The following is a 22,362-nucleotide window of genomic DNA, read 5'->3' as shown; positions in this document are numbered from 1 at the left end:
TGTCCCACCCAAGGTTAAGTATAATCCCAAACTCATACTTTCAATTTAAAAAAAATCTAATAAGTAAAATTCTATTAAAAAACTCAGTTAAAATTAAGGATAAAAATTGTCATTTAATAAAAAATTTAAAAACTAAAGTTTTATTGTATTTTTCCTCTCAATTTGAAAACTAACAATTTCCCTTCATTCAAAGTTTGAAAAGTGATAATTTATTTTTAGGGTTTTGAAATAGTCGTTAGAGACGGTAAAATTCGCTGTATTTGACTGTTTTAGCTCTCCCTTTTAACTTATCTCCTCCTGTTGATCAAACCCCACTCACCAATGACATTGATTTCCTTCAATGAAGACAAAATCATCTTCATTGGAATGTTTTTGTCTTAGACGAGGACATCGTCTTTTTCTAAGACCATGTTCATCTGAGACGAAGACATTTCGATAAAGATGATTTCGTCTTTATCGGAGGAAATAAGTGTCGGCAATGGATGGGAATAAGTCAACATGAGAAGATACGCCGGAAGAGAGAGCTAACGCAGCAGGAGATTGCGAACTTGACCGTCTCTAGTGACGCTTTCAAAATCCTAGGGGAAAAATTACCACTTTTTAAACTTTAGATGAGGGGAAATTGTTAGATTTTCAAACTGAAGGAGAAAATGTAATAAAACTTTAATTAAATTTTTTTTTTTAATTAAATGATGATTTTATGTTTAATATTAATTAATTTTTTAAATAGAATTTTGCTCATAGATAAAAGTTTAAATTTTTAAAAGTTGGAAGGTATGAGTTTGAGATTACACTTTATTTTTGAGTGGAAACAAGTCTTTTGGTCTTTTATTTAAGAGTAATGTTACATATAAAAATAAATTTTATAAGGCCAACTGACTATTTCCCATCTAAAGTATGCTATTTTCCCAAGTTTTTTTCATTAATTTTGAAAATCTCATTTACCCATCCATGAGATATTAAAATTAACTGAGTCAGTTAGTTATATTATTTATCCAAAACCCTAAAAACTAACAATTTTCTCCTACCCCATGTTTTCAAAAATAATATTTTCCCCCTGGGGTTTCGAATTTTTAGATTCAATTTCTTGACGATGTTCTTTCTCTCTGGTGACCTTTAGGTAATGTCTCTTCCTCTCTGATGTAGCCTCCTTCCCACGGTTCTCCTGGACATCGTTGTCTAGACATCGTCATCGACGACGATGCTCAAGAGAACCGTCAAAAGGAGGTCGTGCTGAAGAGAAAGAGACATTGCCTGGAGGTTGTCGGAGAGAAAGAAACATCGTCGAAAAATTGAAAACCCTAAAGAGGAAAATTTTGTTTTTGAAAACTTGAGTTGAAGAAAAATTATTAGTTTTTAGGGTTTAGGGGAAAAATAAAATCAAATTTAAATTTATTTTTAATAATATAGACAAAATAACGATTTTATTCTTAAAACTGTTAATTTTAACTGTCTACGGGTAAATAAATAAGATTTTCAAAATTAACAAAAAAAAACTTGAGAAAATAGTGGGAAATAGTCCTTTGGCCATTTTATAAACATAATAACATATAATTAAGTTATTTTAAAATAAAAGAATAAATAAATATTCACATCATTCATTCAAATTTTATAATTTCAGATCATATGAATAATATAGTAATATTTATTTATATTTATAGTTTTACCCTATAATTAATTACGATTAACTAAAAAATAAAAAAAATATAAATATTGAATAATATGGTAGCAAATATTGAAATCAATTTGAAGTGGAGAAGCCAAAATATTTATAAACTAAAGACACCTGGTCCAGAGCGAACCGTTGATATCTAACACGGTTTCTGTGGAACGGTAGAGATCTGATCAGAACGTACATCTCAAGAGCACAATATCACGCTCCCGATCCAGAGAGTTGACAAGCAGTTGAGGTTCGTAGTTTCATAGTGAGTCAAACGCAGCCTCGTTAACAACTAACAAGCGTTTCAGAGAGAGAAAGAGAGACTGATGATGATCGGAGACGGCGTCGAAGACGAAGAGAAATGGCTCGCTGCTGGAATCACCGGCCTTCAACAGAACGCCTTCTACATGCATCGCGCTTTGGTAAGAAGCTCTGTTTGTTTCTTGAATAGTTGATCAATCGAGAGAAAACGTAAATTTTGGGAAAATTAAGTTCCTGCATCTTGAATTTATCTTTGTGGAATTCCTCCTGCGCATGAATCCTAAGTTAAGATTCAGTAATTTGGAATATATGTTGTGAATTTATCAGGACTCGAACAATCTTCGAGATGCTTTGAAATATTCTGCTCAGATGTTGTCTGAGCTTAGGACTTCGAAACTTTCTCCGCAGAAATACTATCAACTTTGTAAGTCTTAGCTCTCCAATTCGCTGTTGGAACGATAATTTTTTTAATGATTTGTTCATAGTGGAAATGTTGTTTGTTATAAATGTAATAGATATGCGAGCATTTGATGAGTTGAGGAAGCTGGAGATGTTCTTTAAAGAGGAGACACAACGTGGTTGCTCAATTATTGACCTGTATGAGCTTGTGCAGCATGCTGGCAACATTTTGCCTAGACTGTAAGTTGAAGTTCATGTTAATGTGAAAAATATATATATATGTCAAAAATAAATATCATGAGTGTAATAGCTGTTGCGGGCTTTATACACGCTATTTAGCTGTTTTGGAAATGCGAGTCTGTTACTGCAGCTTGGAATGTTCATTTAAGAAACTTGGATTACTTTTGTTTGTTGGAAGGTCTTCTTTCTATTTTGTTTTAGAGTTATTTGATCTTTTCCAGGTATTTACTCTGTACGGTAGGATCTGTATATATCAAGTCAAAGGAAGCTCCAGCTAAAGATGTTCTTAAAGATCTTGTTGAAATGTGCCGTGGCATTCAGCATCCTGTTCGTGGGCTCTTCCTTAGAAGTTATCTCTCACAAGTTAGCAGGGATAAGTTACCTGATATTGGTTCGGAGTATGAAGGGTAAGGGAATAATATGGTTGTTTTGTCTTCTATTTTTATCATGTGAGATCATTTTTTACCATGGTTGAATGGGGAGAATTTTGTGGTCTTGGCTAATGTTCACATGATATGAGAGTGACTTAAGTCTGATTCTACTGAAGTTGATGCAGCTGTTGTGGTGCAATTTATTTGGAACAGGAATCTATTTTAAGTTTTTGGAAGTATTTTGCTTTAACTAATTAACTGCCTATTTCTTATTTTTTGAAATCATTATTATTGTGCCTATACAGTTTTGGTTGATTGATAAAGCTATCTAGTACTTAATGTTTTGCATCAGTAATACAGTTGGTGTAGTGGATAGAAATCCGATTTTTTTGATGGATTATGGATCTGTGCAGGGATGCTGATACTGTCATTGATGCTGTGGAGTTTGTACTCCAGAATTTTACAGAGATGAACAAGCTATGGGTGCGGATGCAACATCAGGTTGGTTGAAAACATCTATGGACTGTTTCTGCACTCATGTTTGGCGTGTGTGTAGCACAGTCCCTTGCATGTCATGGAGGTAAAATGGTATCATGAGGGCATGATTTCTGGTCATGCAGGTGTTATAGTGCTTGTGAATCATTCATACTCTTAGCTGATCCTGTGTTGAGGATTGCTGTCGGGCTTTCTGGTCTGCAGGGACCTGCCCGGGAGAAGGAGAAACGGGAGAAAGAAAGGAGCGAGCTACGTGATCTTGTAATGCCAGTAACCTGTATTTGGTTTATTTCACTGCTGTAAGCTTGTGTACCTTATTCTGTGTACACTTATGGAAAGCTTCGCTGTTGCCTCCTTTCTAATTAGGTTGGGAAGAATCTGCATGTCCTCAGTCAGATCGAGGGAGTTGACCTTGATATGTACAAAGATATTGTGCTTCCAAGAGTTCTGGAGCAGGTCTGTTCTATTGATTTCTGTTGAAATAGATTATATTCTTTAAAGTTTATGAAATGTGACTTTTACTTGCTAACAAATGCAATGCATTACACATCTCTTATTTTGACAGGTAGTCAATTGTAAAGATGAGATTGCACAGCATTACCTGATGGATTGCATCATTCAAGTTTTTCCTGATGAGTACCATTTGCAAACTCTTGAACTATTGTTAGGTGCTTTCCCACAGCTTCAGGTATGTTATTTGGTAGGCTTTGTTGGTTTTGTCGTTCACAAGTCTTAGGCCTCGCAAAGTAGCTTGTTGAGTATTTATATTTTGCTTGAAAGTTCAGCCTGTCAAATTCTGTTTTGCCCTCATTTCATTTGCATTTGTGCTTCTCAGCCATCTGTTGACATTAAGACAGTGCTATCTCGACTGATGGAAAGGCTTTCAAATTATGCTGCTTCAAGTACAGAAGTGTTACCTGAATTCTTGCAAGTAGAAGCATTTTCCAAGTTGAACAATGCCATAGGAAAGGTAAATTTGTGCATTAGCCTGGAGGAGTAAAGTCAAAATTTAGAACTTTATGAATTCAACTTTTTTATCTTTGGCAATTTTGACTTTGTTATCATTATTAAATTTTTAAATACTTACTCTGACTGATTAGTTCCTTATAGAGTGACAAGTTCATTGAAACTTTAATGATTGCTTATGTGATGAATAATCATAAATGCAAATGTTTTTTCCAACTGAAACTTTCATAACCATTCTGATTGCTCATTTACATTTTTTCTTTTTTATTCCATGCCTATCTCCTATTTATTTCTCACCTTTCTCCCACCTATTGATTCTTTGTTTTTGTGGATGGTTATATTAAGTCCTATACAATAGTCATAATATGGTAGCGGTTTGTATGTTTAGTTTTTCTTAAAGGAAAACTTATTTCCACTTTCATCATAAAATATATTTCAACTTCTAACTTTTGTTGTTGGAAATGGAATTTGTAATGCCCATGTGATGATACAGGTGATAGAAGCACAGGTGGACATGCCTATTCTTGGAGCTGTAACTTTATATTCATCTCTTCTTACATTTACTCTTCATGTCCACCCTGATCGCCTTGATTATGCAGATCAAGTACTGGTATGTTTCAATTGCATTGATTGAATGCTACATCATAAACCAAGTTGCAGATTTCTCACTGTTAGTTAGGAAGGAAGCAAATGAAAAATGTAGATAGACTCCTTTCGAATTCAAAAGTGAAATTTTAATAAACTATATCTCTAAAAATAATAACGTATTGGCTTGTATACATTAGTAGGTGAGAAATAGTGATTGTGCTATTAATTTTATAGTCAAGTAAACATGTCTTAAGGAATTCATTTATACTGTGTTTATGCTCATCACTTTCAAGTCTTATTGGTCTGAGTTAAAACTTTGAGGTTGAAAACTTGCGTTCCTAATTTAAGGTTGGGAGTGAATGGAACATTTAAAGCTATTTTGCAAAGCTATATATTAATTTGGGCTTGTTACATGCAAAAGTAATCCATCCAACTTCGTAAATGCTGCTTATGTTGTCGAGTTTCTTTGTTGTGCTTACATTTTTGCTCTATACAGTGTGAGTTATTATCTAGAAATTTCTTAGGGACACCTAAAGGTTATTATAAATAAAGTTCAGTGTGGAGGCAATAATTTATCTTATTGCTTTTCAGGGAGCTTGTGTTAAAAAACTTTCTAGCAATGGGAAACTGGATGACAGCAGAGCAACAAAACAGATTGTTGCACTGTTAAGTGCTCCACTGGAGAAATATAATGACATTGTTATTGTGTTGAAGCTCTTAAACTATCCTCGTGTGATGGAATACCTTGACAATGAGACTAATAAAGTTATGGCATCTGTTATAATTCAAAGCATTATGAAAAACAGCACTCAGATTTCAACGGCTGAGAAGGTATGCTTGTATTAATCATGTGTCCAATTATCCTATTCTTTCAAGCATGCTTCCTCGCATTGCAGTTTTTTCTCTTATCATTTACTTCTTTTTTTCCTTGGTTTTATAGGTTGAGGCATTGTTTGAATTAATTAAAGGGCTTCTTAAGGACTTGGATGGGACTCTTCATGATGAGGTCATTTGGAGTTTACTTTTGTCATATCAATCCTGTTGTTGATATATATATATATATATATATAAAAGCAATTATTGGAAATTTCCTTAATACTACTCCCGGAAATGGGCCATGGCGCTTGACAGTTTTTTCATTGAAATTGTTCTCAAACTTTTCTTATTTATTTAGGTTGATGAAGATGATTTCAAAGAAGAGCAGAATTCTGTTGCACGTCTTATTCAGATGCTTCATAATGATGATCCAGAAGAGATGTTCAAGGTATAGTTTTCATTTGGTAGAACTATTTCTTGGTGTCAACACTTTTATATGTTAAATATTGTTATACCTTAAGATCTTATATTTCTAGTGCACCTATTAGGGTTTCCCAATGAAGATGTATATGCATTCGCTATTAACATTAGATGACCAATCTTTGCTCAGTGTACAAAAGTTTCTTCCTTTTTCTGATAATTTGGGCCCAAATTTTCATTTTTTATGTTTAATGTGAGTGTTCAATGACTAGAGAATGTGTTGAAAACCAAGTAGAATGTGAATGGTAACTGTGGTAATTCCACATTATCTACTGAGAAATGCTAAAAGATATTTTTCCTGTTGGCATTACTTTATTTTTTTATTCTAATAAAAAATTAAATCTTTATGATTTGGACCATAAAGAAAACTTTGCAATTTCAGATCATGAAGTTTTTTGCCATTCCTTGGTATTTCTCCACTATTAGTTGATTAATCAAAGATCACCGATAGAAAAATTGCAAAATTCAGGGTTTTTGGTTTTCAACTTTTTAATATTTAGCATGTTGTTTTTACCCAAAAAAAATTTAAATTTTGTGTGAGGATTGTTGTATCATATGTTGTTGATCGTCTCTTTTTATTTTATGCTAAATATTTTTTCCTTTGCTACACAATTTTGCGTATCAATTTTGTATGAAATGCCATAATATATTCAATGAATTGCAGGTCATATGTACAGTAAGAAGGTCTATTTTGACTGGAGGACCGAAGCGTCTACCCTTTACCGTGCCTCCACTTGTTTTTTCATCACTCAAGGTTTGCTGCTTTGTTCTTCTATTATTGGAATGCTAAGAAGTTTGAAGTTTGAAGATTGTTTTTGTAGTTCATATGATATTAACAATGTCATCGTTACTGGCATGTATAGTGGTTAATATTATGCCTTGGCTCCAGCTGGCAATCATTAATAAAGCTTAGTTTCATGAAATTAACTTACCCTAATAGATTAAATAATGTATAACTAAATAATCTCCAGTGGACAGGGTCAAATAAATCTTCAATTCACGGCCTGTGCTTGAGTGTTGTAAACCTCTTTGCTCCTTATATACAAAAATAAAAAAAGTAAAAAAATAAAAAATAAAATAAAATATGTTGTCTGTAATTTGCAGTTGATTCGGCAGCTTCAAGGTCCAGATCAAGGCTCTGATGAGAATCCATTTGGTGATGAGGGAACAACTACACCGAAAAAGATTTTTCAGCTTCTAAATCAGGTAGCTATCAGTCACTTCCATTTTTTGAAAATTATATATTTACCTAGTCCAAATTGAAGTAAATCATAGGCTGTCACTCATTTTCATAATTTAAGAATCATTTTCACAAATGACGCATAATAGTAATTGATTAGAGGGTGAGATGCACTTGATGCCTGTGCAAATATGACACTGTAATATATCGTGATTGGAATTGAGGCAAGGACATTTGTATCATCCCACACCACCTTGATTCTGATTTCTTATGTACCCTTGGATAAAAGTGAGGTAATCTTTACAAACAGCTGATAATATACAGTACCAATATTGTTAGTTTAGCAAAATGTTGTAGAGGTTTTTTTTTTTTTTTTTAAATAAATTTTTAAAGTAACTCAAGTAAAGCTTATATAAATTAGCATTACAAACAAGTGAAACCAGCTGTCTGCAGTATATCTAAACAGTGTGAGTCATGCCAACTCCAAAAATAGATTAAAGAAACAAAACAAAATCATTCAATCTGTACAGAACCCCTAAGGGGGTGCTTGGTTTAGAGTAATAAACAATTATTTGGTAATTTATTTTTTATTATTGATATTACCTTGTTTGATTTATCATATAATAAAAAATTTTAGTAATATTTTATTACTAATAATGATATAACAGGTAATATAAGAGGTAATTAGATTGTCATCTTCACTCTAGGTATTAAAAGATTGTTAAAGAAATCTTGATTTTGTTACAATTCTATTCTAACTTATTATTTTTAAAGGACAGAAACACTCTCATTGTCAATTAAAATAACAAGTAACATGAAAAATATTAAGATATTTAAGTAAAATAATATTTTAGTATTCTATTGTTACATCCACCCAAACATAATAATTGTTTATATCTATAGTGTGTTTGGTTTGGTAATTTTTTATCACAAAAAATGAAAAATTATCACAAAGATAGATTATCTAGAAAATTACTAGTATAAATTAGGCTAAAGGACTTATTCCTGCCCAAGATTTGATGCTTTCCCAAACTCTCACACTCTAATTTTTGAAAACCCAAAGTTCCACCCATCAAGTGTTAACTTTAACAGTTTTTAAATGGCTATTTTACCCTGTATTCAGTGAAATGACCCAAATACCCTCCAATATAAATTATTAAATTAATAATCCGGTTTGGGAATCCACTTGTTGGCCTTCCTGTCAGTTTCTGGGTTTTCACCATTTGCAACACCTTTTTCCCTCATTTTAGCGTTTTTTTCACTGCATTTTTCGATCACTTTCAACCTTTTTCGTCACTGCCTTTGACTATGTCGTCGCTCATCCTGTTCACCACTGTTGTTTTTGGCCATCACCAGCACTGCCCACCACCACTCCATTTGTCTACAACCCCCTTTGTGATGTCAACTGGGTTTGGTCTTTTGTATGAGAATATGCTTATTGATTTGGGATTGATTGGTTTATTGTTGGGAGCCTGTAATTATTCTGTGTTTTTGGGAGTTGGATTGTCGAATTGAATTGTGTTTGGGAGCTTGTTGTTGATCAGGAATTGTCTGCAATCTGAAATGGTTGTGTTGGGGTTGTTGTTTGAGCGCACAACAGGTGTTTGGTGATTTGCTTCTGTAGCTTGCTGTATTTGGATTTTCTTAAACTTTGGGTTACACCTTTTAAATTTTTAATATAGCAGTAATTTGGCCAACATTTAATTTTGTACATTTAATTACACAAAAAGTCTCAATTAATTTAAATTATATTAATTTATTGATGGTTATGGTGACTTTTTTTGTTTCATGGGTTTATAGTTCTAAGATCAAAATCAGTGTTGTGAGGAAGAAGAAGAAGAAGAAGAAGGGCGGTAGCGAGAGAATGATAAGAGGGAAAGTTGAAATCGATGTTAACTCACTATGTATACAAATGATTAATTTAGTAATTTAAATTGGAGGGTATTTAGGTCATTTTACCAAATACAAGGTGAAATAGTCATTTAAATCTTAGACTAATAGAATTTGTTAAAGTTAACGTTTAATGGATAAGACTTTAGGTTTTCAAAATGTTAGCGGGGTATGAGTTGGGGAAAACATCAAACCTTAGGTGGGAATAAGTCTTTTGGTCTATAAATTATTGTTATATTTGATAAAATTTAGTAAGTATAAATAATTATTATGTATAGTCGGAGATAATAAAAGAATATTGAAGTATTATTTTACTTAAATGTTCTTGAATTTAATTATTTTAAAATATTTTTTATGTTATTTATTGTATTAATTGAAAATAAGATTATTTTTTTTCTAAAAATTATAAGTAAAGATATAATTGTAACATAATCAAAATTACTTTAGTAAATATTTTAACAATTAATGTGGAGGTGGTGATAAGATTATCCTTTATATTATCTGTCATATCACCATTGGTAATAGAAGATTACAAGAATCTTTTATCACTTGAAAATCAATTAAAGTAATGTCAGTAATAAAATATATATTATCAAAGTAATCTCTTAATGCTTGAACTAAATGCCCCCTAAAGGTAATCCTTTATTACAAAAAATGAAAAATTACCATAAAGATATATTACTTTTATGATTATTGGGTATAAATTATTAGTATATTTGATTAAAATTAGTAAGTATAAATAATTATTGTATTTGATTGGATGTAATAAAAAAATACTAAGATATAATTTTACTTAAATGTTCTTAAGTATAATTATTCTAAAATATTGTTTATGTTACTAGTTATATTGACTGAAAGTGAAGATATTTTAATCCTAAAAAAATAACGAGTTACGATATAATTATAATAAAATTAAAATTACTTTATTAATATTTTAATACTTAAAATAGAGGTGATAATCGTATTACTCCTATATTATTTGTTATATCACTATTAGTAATAAGGAATTACTAGAATTTTTTTATTACTTGATAAACCAAACAAGTTAATGTCAGTAATAAAAGATTGATTATTAAGGTAATTTTCAATTACTTCAAACCAAAAACCCCCTAAAAAGTAATCTCTTTTAATCACATCACTGCATGTTAAGAATAAAGAAAAAGTCACATCTTGAAAATCATGTGGGTGTAGAAGCCCAAAAAGGAGCCTGAAACTTAGCTTTGTCCCATAAAAATTCAGTTTCATCTCCTTTTTGGTTTCCAAAGATTCTTATATTCTTTTATTACTCCTAAAAATTTTCTTAGAGGTTAGAAGCTAAGAGAAAGGAGCATCCCAAGAAAGCTTGAGGTGAAAATAACATTGAAACCGCCAAACTAAAGGGCATTGGAGGAATTAGCTTTCTAGACAGTCAACCTCTTATTTACACATATTACATCAACTAGGACAGAGACATATCTTGGGTCTTCTAATGAAGCCATGCATGGTAAACTTCATTTGAGCAATTGTCCAAGCCAACATTTTAACTTGGAAGGAACTTTTGGTTACCAAATCAGACTTGGAGGAATCAAAAGGAGGGATATATAAAAAAAAAAATTACATTTTGAAAGTAGGATTTAGTAGAGAAAAAAGCAGAATTTTCAAGTGTTTAGCATTTCTTATCCACCCTCTAATTATCAAGGGAAACTTTATCAATAGAGCCAAGAGGTTCAGCACATTCTAAAGCTTCTCTATCATTCAAATCTCTACTTTAAGATCCAACACCAATAGGAAGAGACAACAATTTTTGTACAAGAAATAGAAGTATTATATCCATTTGAATTTATAATTCTAGGGAAAAAGATTATAAAAAGCCTTCTTCCGCACCCAGTTATCCTTCCAAAATGAACTTGTCTTTGCATTAACCACCAAAAACCTCACATTAGAATAAACTTCTGATTTGAGAAATACAGTTCCAGGGGCAGGGACAGGGACAGGGACAGGAACTCTCACAATTTCCTTGATTTCCAGCCATTCAAGTGATTGGCTGTTTTTCTTTTTATAACACTGCCAGAGTGAATTATCTTCAAGAGGAAATCTGTGTAGCCGTTTCCACCAAAGAGCCTGATTTCGTTTGATCAAATTCCCCAACCCTAATCCCTCTTAGGGGCTGAGAAACTACCCTGAATGGTTTTAATTGCCTTCTCCTGCCCTTTCCATGCAAAGCTTCTCATGTATCTCTCCAGTCTCTTTGCCACATCGATTGGAATTCTTAAAAGGGAAAGGGTTTAAGCTAGAATGCTGGAGAGAGAACCAATTGGATAAGAGCAAATCTCCCCATTGATAAACAACATTTCCTCACAATCATCTAATCTTTTTTCTACTCCTTCAGTAACAAGATTTCACAAAGCTCCTGTTCTTGGACTGCCTCCTAAAGGTAATCCCAAAAAATTAATTGGCTATCTCCCACCTCACAATCCACTGTGGGTGCTAAAGAGGCCATTCTGTTCTCTGACATGGTAATCCCAGTGAAGGTGCTGTTTTGCAAGTTAATTTTCAGTTTTGATGTCACAAAACACCCCTACTGCTTTAACTAAATTGAGAAATTTGGAATCATGTCCTGAGCTGAAAAAAAATTTGTCATCAGCAAATTGAAGATGATGAATAGATACTTTGTTTCTACTAATATTAAGCCTTCCATAAGCCCAACCCTTGCTTTCTACCACTGGAGTGAAAAGAAATGGAGACAGTGTATCTCCTTGTTAAAGTCCTCTTCAAGCCATGATCTTCTAAGCAATAGAGAAATTAGTAGACCTCAGCAAATTGAAGATGCAAATAGATACTTTGTTTCTATTAATGTTAAGCCTTCCATGAGCCCAACCCGTGCTCTCTACCACCGAAGTGAGAAGAAATGGAGACAGTGTATCTCCTTGTTAAAGTCCTCTTCAAGCCATGATCTTCTAAGCAATAGAGTCAATAGTAGACTTCAGCATCCCTCAATTCAATTCCTCCATCTCAGCCCAAGACTGAGAAATTTTGGTGCAAGGGATGGTTTACTTTGCAGAAATTTGGCAAGTGAATCCTTGTGTTGAAACTTATTAAAATTGGCTTATTAAAAGTTCTCCTGGAAATGAAAAATGTAATGATCTTAAAAGCAGTTAGATGCATTACATTCCCATATCATTATTGGATAAATTATGATTGGATTGCTGTTTGATAATTGTAGAACTTAGATGTATATGTTTCCTGTTGGATTGTCTATGCTGCTACATTGCACAAGATGGTTCAAAGTTCTTTCATATATTTTTTTATTATTTTTTATGTACATTTATAATGCTTACTGCTAATTGTTTCAGACTATTGAAACTCTGTATGGTGTTCCTGCTCCCGAATTGGCATTACAGTTGTTCTTGCAGTGTGCAGAGGTACATAGTGATGTTTAATCTTTTTCTATTTAGAGTTTCCTTAGTTGGCATATTTTGTTCAGTAGTTCTCAATTAATTCTTATTAATCAGGCTGCAAATGACTGTGACTTGGAGCCTGTGGCATATGAATTTTTCACTCAAGCGTATATCCTTTATGAAGAAGAAATTTCAGTAAGTTGATTGCTTGCCGGAGAAGTGGTCCTTTTTATTGAAATCTTTTAACTGTGCTGTGAAGCCGAATACTTACAACTCATTTTATTTGCCTGAACTTGTTCTGCTATAGGATTCTAGAGCACAGGTGACAGCTATACATTTAATAATAGGGACGCTTCAGAGGTTGCATGTCTTTGGTGTGGAGAACAGGGATACTTTAACACACAAGGCTACAGGGGTAATTATTATTCAATTTAATTTATCAATGGTGTTCGTGAAGCCTCTTCCTAATGAAGCTTCATCTTTGTGCAGTATTCTGCCAAGCTCTTAAAGAAGCCCGACCAGTGCAGAGCTGTCTGTGCATGCTCACATCTCTTCTGGAATGATGATCAGGATAACATGAAAGATGGGGAGAGGTTTGTAATTTTCCATTTATTATTAATATAATGGATTAAAAAGGTGTACTCATGATCTTGCCTGTCCACTATAATTCGTGTCATTTAAGTTATTTACTACCAAGATGGTATATTCAAGCTGTTAAGTTTGCTTCTAAAACATATACCTGCTTGCGGTAGATTTGAATCTACTAAGTGAACTTCCTTGAGTTGGAAAGCCATTTTATTGTACTTCTGGCAAATATGGATTGGCTTGAATGGAGTGAGTAATACCTTGATGCTGAGAGTGGAGACAAGATCTAGTCTATGTGGAATTATGCAAATTTAGTATTTTATCAGCTTACCATTAGTGGTTAATCATTTTTGTCTTGTTTTCTTCCAAATGGGTTTTTGGGCCTCGAGGGACAGTTTTTGTATTGCTTATATTGTTGAGGGAGATGATAAATAGTTATCAAGTTTCTTACTATATGTTGTTTTCTGAACCAGAGTTCTGCTTTGCCTCAAACGAGCGATAAGAATAGCAAATGCTGCTCAACAAATGTCCAGTGCTACACGAGGCAGCACTGGATCAGTCATTCTGTTTGTTGAGATACTGAACAAGTAATTGTTGCACCCATTTTTGTTTTCTAATCGGAAATCAAAATTAGTTTAACAAGATAAAATTCAAACTGTATTTTTTCTGCAGGTATCTCTACTTTTTTGAGAAGGGGAACCCGCAGATCACTGTTACTGCTATTCAGAGCTTGATTGAGTTGATTACCACTGAGATGCAAAGTGACACCAACACCAGGGATCCAATTGCTGATGCTTTCTTGGCAAACACCATGCGATACATACAGTTCCAGAAACAGAAAGGTGGTGTCGTGGGTGAAAAATATGAGCCTATCAAGGTGTGACACTGTGAGTGGCATGATGTCGCATACATTTTTCTATTGTGTGAAGGCTGTGATGAGTTTTGAAGCAGAGGGAATTAGGTTTTATTTGCTTCGTTCCCGGTTTCTAAAGTTCATCTCATGAAAACTTAATAGCAATATTGAAAATCTCCATTTCCGTTCCTCTTTCACATATTTTCGGATGTATAATTTTGCTTTTTCGTTTACGTAGTTCACATACATTACACCACAAAATCTTGACATTTCAATTTTCTTGAAGTTAAGGACCGATCATAGCACCTTACTTTTTCATTTGTATGTTGAGTTGATCAGTTATCATTTTGTGCGTTTATTAAAGTGCATTCCAAATGGCTATGGCTTTCAATTATCTCTTATCCTACAATATCAAAAAAAGGGGGAACAAAGAGTAACTACCACACACGAATGAAAGGGGTAAGAACACAGCACCCGATAATTACTTCTTTTATTAGGAATGTTACAACATGAAAACACCTGAGTCTGGTAATGGGAATTTATTTTCCTCTCAAATTTAGACGGTAAACACCAATTCAAACTCACACAATTCAAAACATTTATTCAGACTATGTTATGCACATTGTTTATGGTAAAGCAAAGCCTGTTTTCAAGAGAAGTGGGGGTGAATTACTATTATATTAGCGTAGGAAGGGATGCTTAATTAATTCATGGCATATTTATGAGTCCAACTTCTTGCCACTGTCTCATATTTGGCTTTGTCTGTCTTATACATGTGGGCAATCTCTGGAACAAGCGGTTCATCTGGGTTGGGGTCTGTCAGCAGTGAGCATATGGATAGTAAAACCTGCATTAATCAAATTTAATCATCCTCATTTACTTTCAAATACCATACAATTCTACTTCTGAATGCTTATCTAGACCTAACCATTGATATGGTGAGAGCAGGACTCCACTGATCCTTGAGAATATCTAGGCAGATATTACCATTATTGTTTATATTCGGATGGAAAACTTTTGTCTTAAAAGCAACCTGCCCAAGTTAAACAAACTATCAATCTAATCAGCAAGATCCCATATCATATTGTTTATTTGTGAAATTGATGATTTACCTTGGGTGGCTTGAAGGGATAATCAGTAGGGAAATGGATGTTGACATGGAAAACTCCACCGGCATAGGGGCTATCTTGAGGGCCAATAATTGTTGCTTGCCAACGGAACATATCATCTGCCACAGGACCTGATTTCACCACAAAATTATATTATATATTACAAAGAGACATCAAATTAGTTTTTCATTTTGCGTATACATATCACCTGCACTGCATGAGCTTGGAGGGTCTCTTTGGAGGTCCTTGAACTCCTTGAGAATTCTCTTGGACGCCATTCAAATGAAGCAAGTTTCGCCAATAAAAAAAAAACACCTAGAGAAATTTTATGCAGTGGAAGGAATAACATAACCTTTTAGATATATTGGGTGGAAGGTTTTTGAGTGGTATATATAGTGAGAAAACAGTTGTGAGGGTGGTCCAATGTTGGGGAGGAGAAGAGTGGACAAAACTAGAGGGTATAAATTCCTGAAAAGCAATTTGAATGGAATCCACAATTTTTCATTTTTTGTTGATTGAAAAGCCAGATAATTAACTTTAGCCACATCTCCTCTTCAACAGGAAACCAGCCAGTACTATGGTGGAAATGTTGAGGGACTAGAATTAGCAACTGGAGTTGCCTTTGCTCCTCTCTACACATTTTCAGTTGTATAGGTTGATAATATATTTATATCATTAACACTTTACTATTTAAAAATATCTACTAAATCACTCTTAAAATCCCGCTAATTACACTCTAAAGTCATAAAGATTACTGATAACATTTTTAATGCAATCTAAATAGCCATTAGAGTGCATACAAAGCTTACTGTATAATCTTTAATTCAAGTGCCCACTAATATATAATTTCTTTCTTCAATTGTATTAACAATCGAGTACGATCCATATAAAGTAACTTTATAAATTGCCCAAGTTAATCATGGAACTAGTCAGATTTAGTGCTTCAACTGTTTACCAATCTTCTTCCCTAAAGCATCTTGGTCTTATGGGTTCATTGGCGTTAATCTAAGACTATTAATTATACAATTTACATGACAATATTATCACATCAAATATATATATATATATATATATATATATATATATATATTCCCTGCCAAAAATCAAAGGTCCCATTGGCCAATTCAAAGTAAAGGTGTCATCCATAAAGGTTTGAGGTTCAATGAAGAAGACCCCCACCATACCAACGAATAAAACTACTCAATATTATGTTTAAAGTTGAAGATATTCGTGGTTACCCAAAATTGTTTTGAGATTCCAAGAAAAATACCATGACTTTCATAGAAAAGCCAATAAGCCTCGCTTGATGCACGAGGCCCAGTCAGGAAAAGCAAAATACAGTGAAATGGTTCACAATGGACGGCTCTTATGAGCCAATTTTCTGTCAAGAACTATAAAATTTCCTGTTTTCCCATGCCAACATCGATTTTTTGAATGTATCTACTTCTAGGGGAAGAAGAATATTGGGAACCAGATAAGCACAAGGAATCCATGGATTTTCAAGAAAAAAAAAAATAATAATAATAATAATAAGAAGAAGAAAACTAGAAAGTTGATAACGAAGCATGAAACACAATACAAAAAACATGGTCAAACCTTAAAAACAATAGAGTTATAAATATAAGTACGTTCATGCAAAGAAACGGTGGTTTTTCTAAGTGGAAAGTTTTGATCCATTAATACATAAAGCATATTGAAAAAGGGGAGTCAACAACCATGTAAGGTGTTTTCAACAATTAAAGGTCACCACAACAATTTGAAGAAAGCAACACTAAACCACCTCATGCTTCTCATAGTCGCCAGTTTGAGACATACTACACCTCTTTCAATCACAAAATGGAGCAGGCCTTTTGTGCTTTGTTCTTCTTTTTCTTTTGCTTGGGTGGTTGGAGGACGACTCTGATGGCTGCATCAAAAACTGCCTTCACATTCTGCGGTAACACAAGCAGGTATTTTTCTTTCAGAGGTCTAGATAACATACAAATTGAGACATCAAACAAATTTCTACATCAAACAAATTTCTACACTCATTTTAGGTCATCTGAGTTGAACATAATGAATGGTAGAGATTAAGTCACACATTTCTACTTTAGTACATTGGAACTATCACAATGTTAACAGTTATTTCTACATCTATTTTCCAGTATTCTCTCAAACTTTGTATCTTTTCCTATACAAGGAAATTATTCTACTTTGTAAGAACCACCAGATCTGCGTGTCTATACCCTTAGAGCATCTATAACCCTTCTAATCAAAAGCTATATGTCCAAAAAACCACACAAACTAATTGTGAAACATACCTAGATAATAGAAATCATAAAATTAATTATCTATTATTCTATATTTTATTTACAACGATCATATTAAGAAAGAGAATCTAACATTTCAATAGTTTGAATTTTGACGTATCACAGTATCAGGGAACTTGTAACATTGATTCCAGTAGTACTTGTAAGCTAGCAGAACTTTAAGGAACTCAAAGAGTGTCTAGATATCATGGTTAAATATGGTTTTACAAAACTGCTCTTGCAGGAATTTTACTGTCATCATTACACATTAAAATGGTTTATGTTTCTTGTTATTTGATGATGAGAGAGAAGACAACAAAGAAAAGAGCAAAATGAGGAGACGAGAGAGGAGAGATGATGATTAGAGAATTAACTGTAGCAAAATGTTCGTTTCAGTGCAATTAATTTCTATGCTATTAATTGAATGTCATTTGGTTCTTACCATTCATTCTTCTTTATAGCAATGACTTGAAATGACTGTAAGAAATTCCCATACATGAAATACATAGAAGCTCATATAAACATATTATCACCTGCTGTGTTTTTGAACTGCATTCGATGTAAGCTGGAGCTCCAATAAGCTTCCTCAGCTCCTCCCCCTTTCACATAAAAGAGTTCAACTTATAAAAATTGAAAAGGAAAAAAAGTGAAAATTCACCAAAATATATAATATACATAGTGAATCTTTACCTGAGCTGAACTGATGGGCACAGCACCTGGGTGATTTTCGAAGAACTGCTTATCATCCCGAAGATCTGGTTTATTGGACATCACCAAACAATTTTTACTAGATAAATCATTTGAACCATACACAGTCAGAAAATCCAATGACGCAATGAGTCAGTTCCAATGATTAAGCTAAGACAGATAAAAGAGTAGCAAGCCAAGGTCTTCATTTTTTAATTCTCAACCAAAACATATGTCAGCATATGCAGGACAAAAATATATATTCAAAACTAAACTTCTGACATATTCATGAAAGGAACACAAAACAGTGTAAAACTTCTAAAGCTGCAAGTCCACAATTATTATTCAACCTTTTAATCTCAGATATCAGGGTATAACAAAAAATATAATCAACAATTAGAAAAGCTCATACAAACACCAAATCTTACAATTATCTGTCACATTTCTAACATAATAAATCGATGCAAGAAAATAAATATGCTTTTTCTGTTTCCCTATTTCTTTTTTCTCCTAATGAAAAGAGATAGTAGCTATAATTCAAAGTGATTATTTTGCAGTAGATACTCTATTTTCGATAAAATCATGGCCAAATAAAATAACTTGCATAATAAGATTTATGGTAACTTCTTTCATCCTCTCTCTCTCACACATAGAGACACACCTGAACACACAATAGCATGAGGGGCACACAAATGATCACTGACACTGTAAGCAATAATTTAGCACAGGGCTACAAAAAAGTTGTCAGCCAAAACAGTTTACTTAAATAAGCATCAACAACCATGGAAAACCTAGCGAGTAATGGTTAAATCACAATGCAGATTGACCATGAAGTCAATCATAAAAAGAAAATGTCCTCAGGCACTGAACAATCCAACAATAAAGAAAAATTGTCCTCTTTCTAATCCATAGCAGGCATGCTATTTCACCATACTTGAAACCAAAGTAATTACAAACTAGGGGCCAGCACTGAAAATAAGCAAGGATCTGTATTAACAAAAATACACAAAATTAGCATATATGCACAGTACAAAATCCGCATGGACAAGAGCTATCCTGCATATTCTAAGTGCTGTTTTAAAAGTCATTGAGATGCTACTAATTGAAGCGTCAAACAAAGATGCTTAAGCTAATTAAACTAATGACCGGATCAAACATATTCAAAAATAGGTTTATTCTAATTTAAACATAAGTGTTATACAACTGTGCAGAAGCTCAATGTATGAAAAATAACTGATGCTAAGAAGACTAGATCAATGTGGTAATACTGGTGACAAACTTAAATAGGAGAAAACCTTACCAAGCTTTGTTCCAACCAGAATTATTGGGACACCTGGTGCATAATGTTTCAACTCTGGAATCCACTGCAAATGAAGTCAAAAAGGAATTTAATTAAACAAATTGATAACATGCCATCCACAAATGGTGTATATTACTTAAAAGTAAATGAAGACATATCATTCAAACATCACAAAATTCCTCACCTTCTTGGAAACATTCTCATAACTTGCCTTGCTAATGAGAGAGAATGCAAGTATGAAAACATCTGCCCCACGGTAACTCAAAGGTCTCAATCTGTTATAATCTTCCTGCCCTGTTCACAAAGAACAAACTAAGACCCAGAAACAGAAATCCAGAACGATATTTCTGTAAAGAGATGGCCAATCCAATGTTACCAGCAGTATCCCATAAACCAAGATTAACAGTGCTCCCATTGACGACCACATTTGCACTGAAATTGTCGAACACGGTTGGCACATAATCCTGGTTTCACACACCAGAAAAAGAATTAATAATAAGATGCCAAATATCTCAAAAATACTCTTCCAAAACATTGTTCCAACAGAAGTTAACACAATATCCTTTCAATAGTTTTGCATGATCTATCAACAATATAGTGCATTAATTTACCATGCAAAAGATGATCAGCAATAAATTCCATCAAACAATATTACAGACAATTTTAAACCAATAACATCAAAGTAATCAGCTTCAATCAATAAATCCATATTTATCCCCTCAATTCTTTTCCAAATTAACCTTTAAAAAAAAAAACCATAGATATTTCCTCATTTATGAGAACCCAATTTCACCAATATTTCAGAAAAAAAAAAATCCATTTTTGCCTTCGTCTATAAACCTATATACTCTCGAAAACCAACATTCACAAATTCAATACATTTCACTCCAATAAAACATTAAACACACCATAAATGGAAAAACAACATAAAAAGAATAAAAGTAGAAAAAATCACCGTAGGGAAGGTGTTGCTGGTGTAAGAAATCAGCAAACAGGTTTTACCCACAGCTCCGTCACCCACCGTGACGCACTTGATAAACCTCGACGCACTCATTTTCCTTGTTCACTAAATCTCTTCTCCAAAGACCCCCAAATTTAAAAAGAAAAAAAATTGAAAAAAGAAAAAACAAACAACCCTCAGATCCTAACACCTGAGGACAACCGCGATCACTGCCGTCCCGTCAATTAATCATCTGTAGAGTAAATTCAAACACACATAAAAGACGTCTCGAACCAAACCCGAGAAATTTCAAGAAAATGCAGAAAGCGTAGACCGTATAAACAGTAGATTACGATTACGGCAACAGAAAATCAAAAGTAGAAAAAGAAAAAAAAAGAAAGAATAAAACAAAATCTGAACATGAAGAGGTGAAAATCGAAAGAAAAAGAACCTCGTTTCGTCCAGAAAATTATGCCGTTGAAGCGTTCGTTGAGTGAACCAATCTTCGCCAACAAACTCGTTTGTTCTCTTTTACTCTGGCTATTTTTATTTTACCTTTAATTTTAGGCCCCTTTTCCTCTTTTAGTTTTCGTTTTCAACGAGACCTTTTCGGAGATTAGGCCACGTTTCTGACGGATCCGACCCGCTTTTGTTTATAAAGATAATTGTGGAAAAATTATTATGAATGGGGCATCTAATTTGTTGCCACGTCTCCTAATTACACTGTGATTAGTTACAGGTCACCAACCTTAAAAAAAAAATACATAATTAATTATTAATTTTGAGATTAATCCGAAATTAAAGGGAAAGGCCTAATTAAAAGTCATCTGGTGAATTAATGAGAGGGCTCCCGCCAGTTTCGAGTTTCAGTTTGAAGATGATGAAGACAGAGTCGTCTTCCAAATCAAGCAAATCCAAACATGGAGAACCAACCTCAACGAAAAGATTGAATTTTTATAGAACTTAGCTACATTCAACACAAAAAACAAAGCTCCTCCGGGATATACTCCTGAATCTCAGTTAACTATATTACTTGATATGCATTGATATGTTGACTAATTTTTGCCTTGTGAATTCAAGTGATGGAAGGAGAGGCAGCAAAGAGGCTTATGTTAGGACTCAGTTTGATTCAAGTGATTGAAGTTTCATGGGTATAACTATGACGAAGCTTCCATTGATGAATATGGTTAGCCATGTTGAATCTTTGTCTGCATTTAGTTGCTTCTTGTGTGTTTGGCGATTTGGGACTTGAATTTTTCTTCCTTTGAAAAGAAATATGTTCTTTTGGAGAAGACTTTAGCATATATTATCTTTGGCGATTTAGTATGTTGTCTTTGTCTTGGAAGTCTGGAAGATCGAGAAGAGATAAAGAGAGACCATCAAAGAGCGAGAGAAAAAATGTTACGAATGAGAGACTATTGGAGAAAGTCATTAGAGGGGACGACTAAAAACTCAAGAGAAAAATTATAACTTTTCAAAATTTAATTTTAGTTTTTAGGGTTTAAAGAAAAAATAAAATAAAATTTTAGTTTTTTTTAATATAATTAGTTAAATAATAATTTTAATAACTGATGGATGAATATTTAAATTTTTGAAAGTTAGTGAATAAAAATTTAGGAAAAGAGTAAACCTTCGGAGAGAATAAGTCCTTTGGCCCTAAAATAATTGCCATTTAGCTTATGGATTACGGAGTTTAATTAGGGTTATAATTTGAATTGAATAAGTAGTATGGTTTAAGAGGATTAATTAGCTGTTGGTAATTCAATCTGAAAACTATCTAGACACTGTTAAAAGTTTAGGGTTGTTGCATTTGCAAACTATGGTTAAGGTTGTTCAAAATTATTCGATAATCAAATTGAATCAATTTTCAAACAAAA

At 33.3% G+C, this 22,362-nt stretch overlaps 3 protein-coding genes across 3 annotated transcripts; 1 reads left to right on the top strand and 2 right to left on the bottom strand.

The window, feature by feature from the left end:
* Window positions 1-1,853: 1,853 nt before the first annotated feature.
* On the top strand, window positions 1,854-14,479 carry LOC123215344 (vacuolar protein sorting-associated protein 35A-like). The gene is made up of 21 exons (XM_044635398.1): window positions 1,854-2,082; window positions 2,249-2,345; window positions 2,437-2,560; window positions 2,782-2,967; window positions 3,345-3,432; window positions 3,631-3,687; window positions 3,793-3,882; window positions 3,992-4,114; window positions 4,262-4,396; window positions 4,886-5,002; window positions 5,572-5,811; window positions 5,921-5,986; window positions 6,155-6,244; window positions 6,941-7,030; window positions 7,381-7,482; window positions 12,679-12,747; window positions 12,838-12,918; window positions 13,031-13,138; window positions 13,213-13,316; window positions 13,782-13,895; window positions 13,981-14,479. Exons 1-21 carry the CDS (start codon window positions 1,987-1,989, stop codon window positions 14,189-14,191), a joined length of 2,388 nt encoding a protein of 795 aa, XP_044491333.1. The 5' UTR covers window positions 1,854-1,986; the 3' UTR covers window positions 14,192-14,479.
* Window positions 14,480-14,612: 133 nt separating this feature from the next.
* LOC123215354 (ubiquitin-conjugating enzyme E2-17 kDa-like) lies at window positions 14,613-15,652 on the bottom strand. Its single transcript, XM_044635408.1, has 5 exons — window positions 15,479-15,652; window positions 15,274-15,401; window positions 15,090-15,194; window positions 14,865-15,008; window positions 14,613-14,814 (listed from the first exon to the last, which is right to left on the bottom strand). Exons 1-4 carry the CDS (start codon window positions 15,546-15,548, stop codon window positions 14,865-14,867), a joined length of 447 nt encoding a protein of 148 aa, XP_044491343.1. The 5' UTR covers window positions 15,549-15,652; the 3' UTR covers window positions 14,613-14,814.
* Window positions 15,653-16,857: 1,205 nt separating this feature from the next.
* Window positions 16,858-21,097, bottom strand: LOC123215330 (rac-like GTP-binding protein RHO1). Its single transcript, XM_044635376.1, has 8 exons — window positions 20,937-21,097; window positions 20,501-20,738; window positions 19,922-20,009; window positions 19,730-19,839; window positions 19,546-19,609; window positions 18,249-18,313; window positions 18,092-18,157; window positions 16,858-17,201 (listed from the first exon to the last, which is right to left on the bottom strand). The coding sequence occupies exons 2-8, from the start codon at window positions 20,597-20,599 to the stop codon at window positions 17,100-17,102; spliced, it is 594 nt and encodes a 197-aa protein (XP_044491311.1). The 5' UTR covers window positions 20,600-20,738; window positions 20,937-21,097; the 3' UTR covers window positions 16,858-17,099.
* Between the last annotated feature and the right edge of the window lie 1,265 nt (window positions 21,098-22,362).

The sequence above is a fragment of the Mangifera indica genome, chromosome 1, assembly GCF_011075055.1.
Source record: "Mangifera indica cultivar Alphonso chromosome 1, CATAS_Mindica_2.1, whole genome shotgun sequence".
NCBI lineage: Eukaryota > Viridiplantae > Streptophyta > Magnoliopsida > Sapindales > Anacardiaceae > Mangifera > Mangifera indica.
The sequence above is the reverse complement of the archived record's forward strand: the minus strand, read 5'-3'. Positions and strand labels throughout refer to the sequence as shown.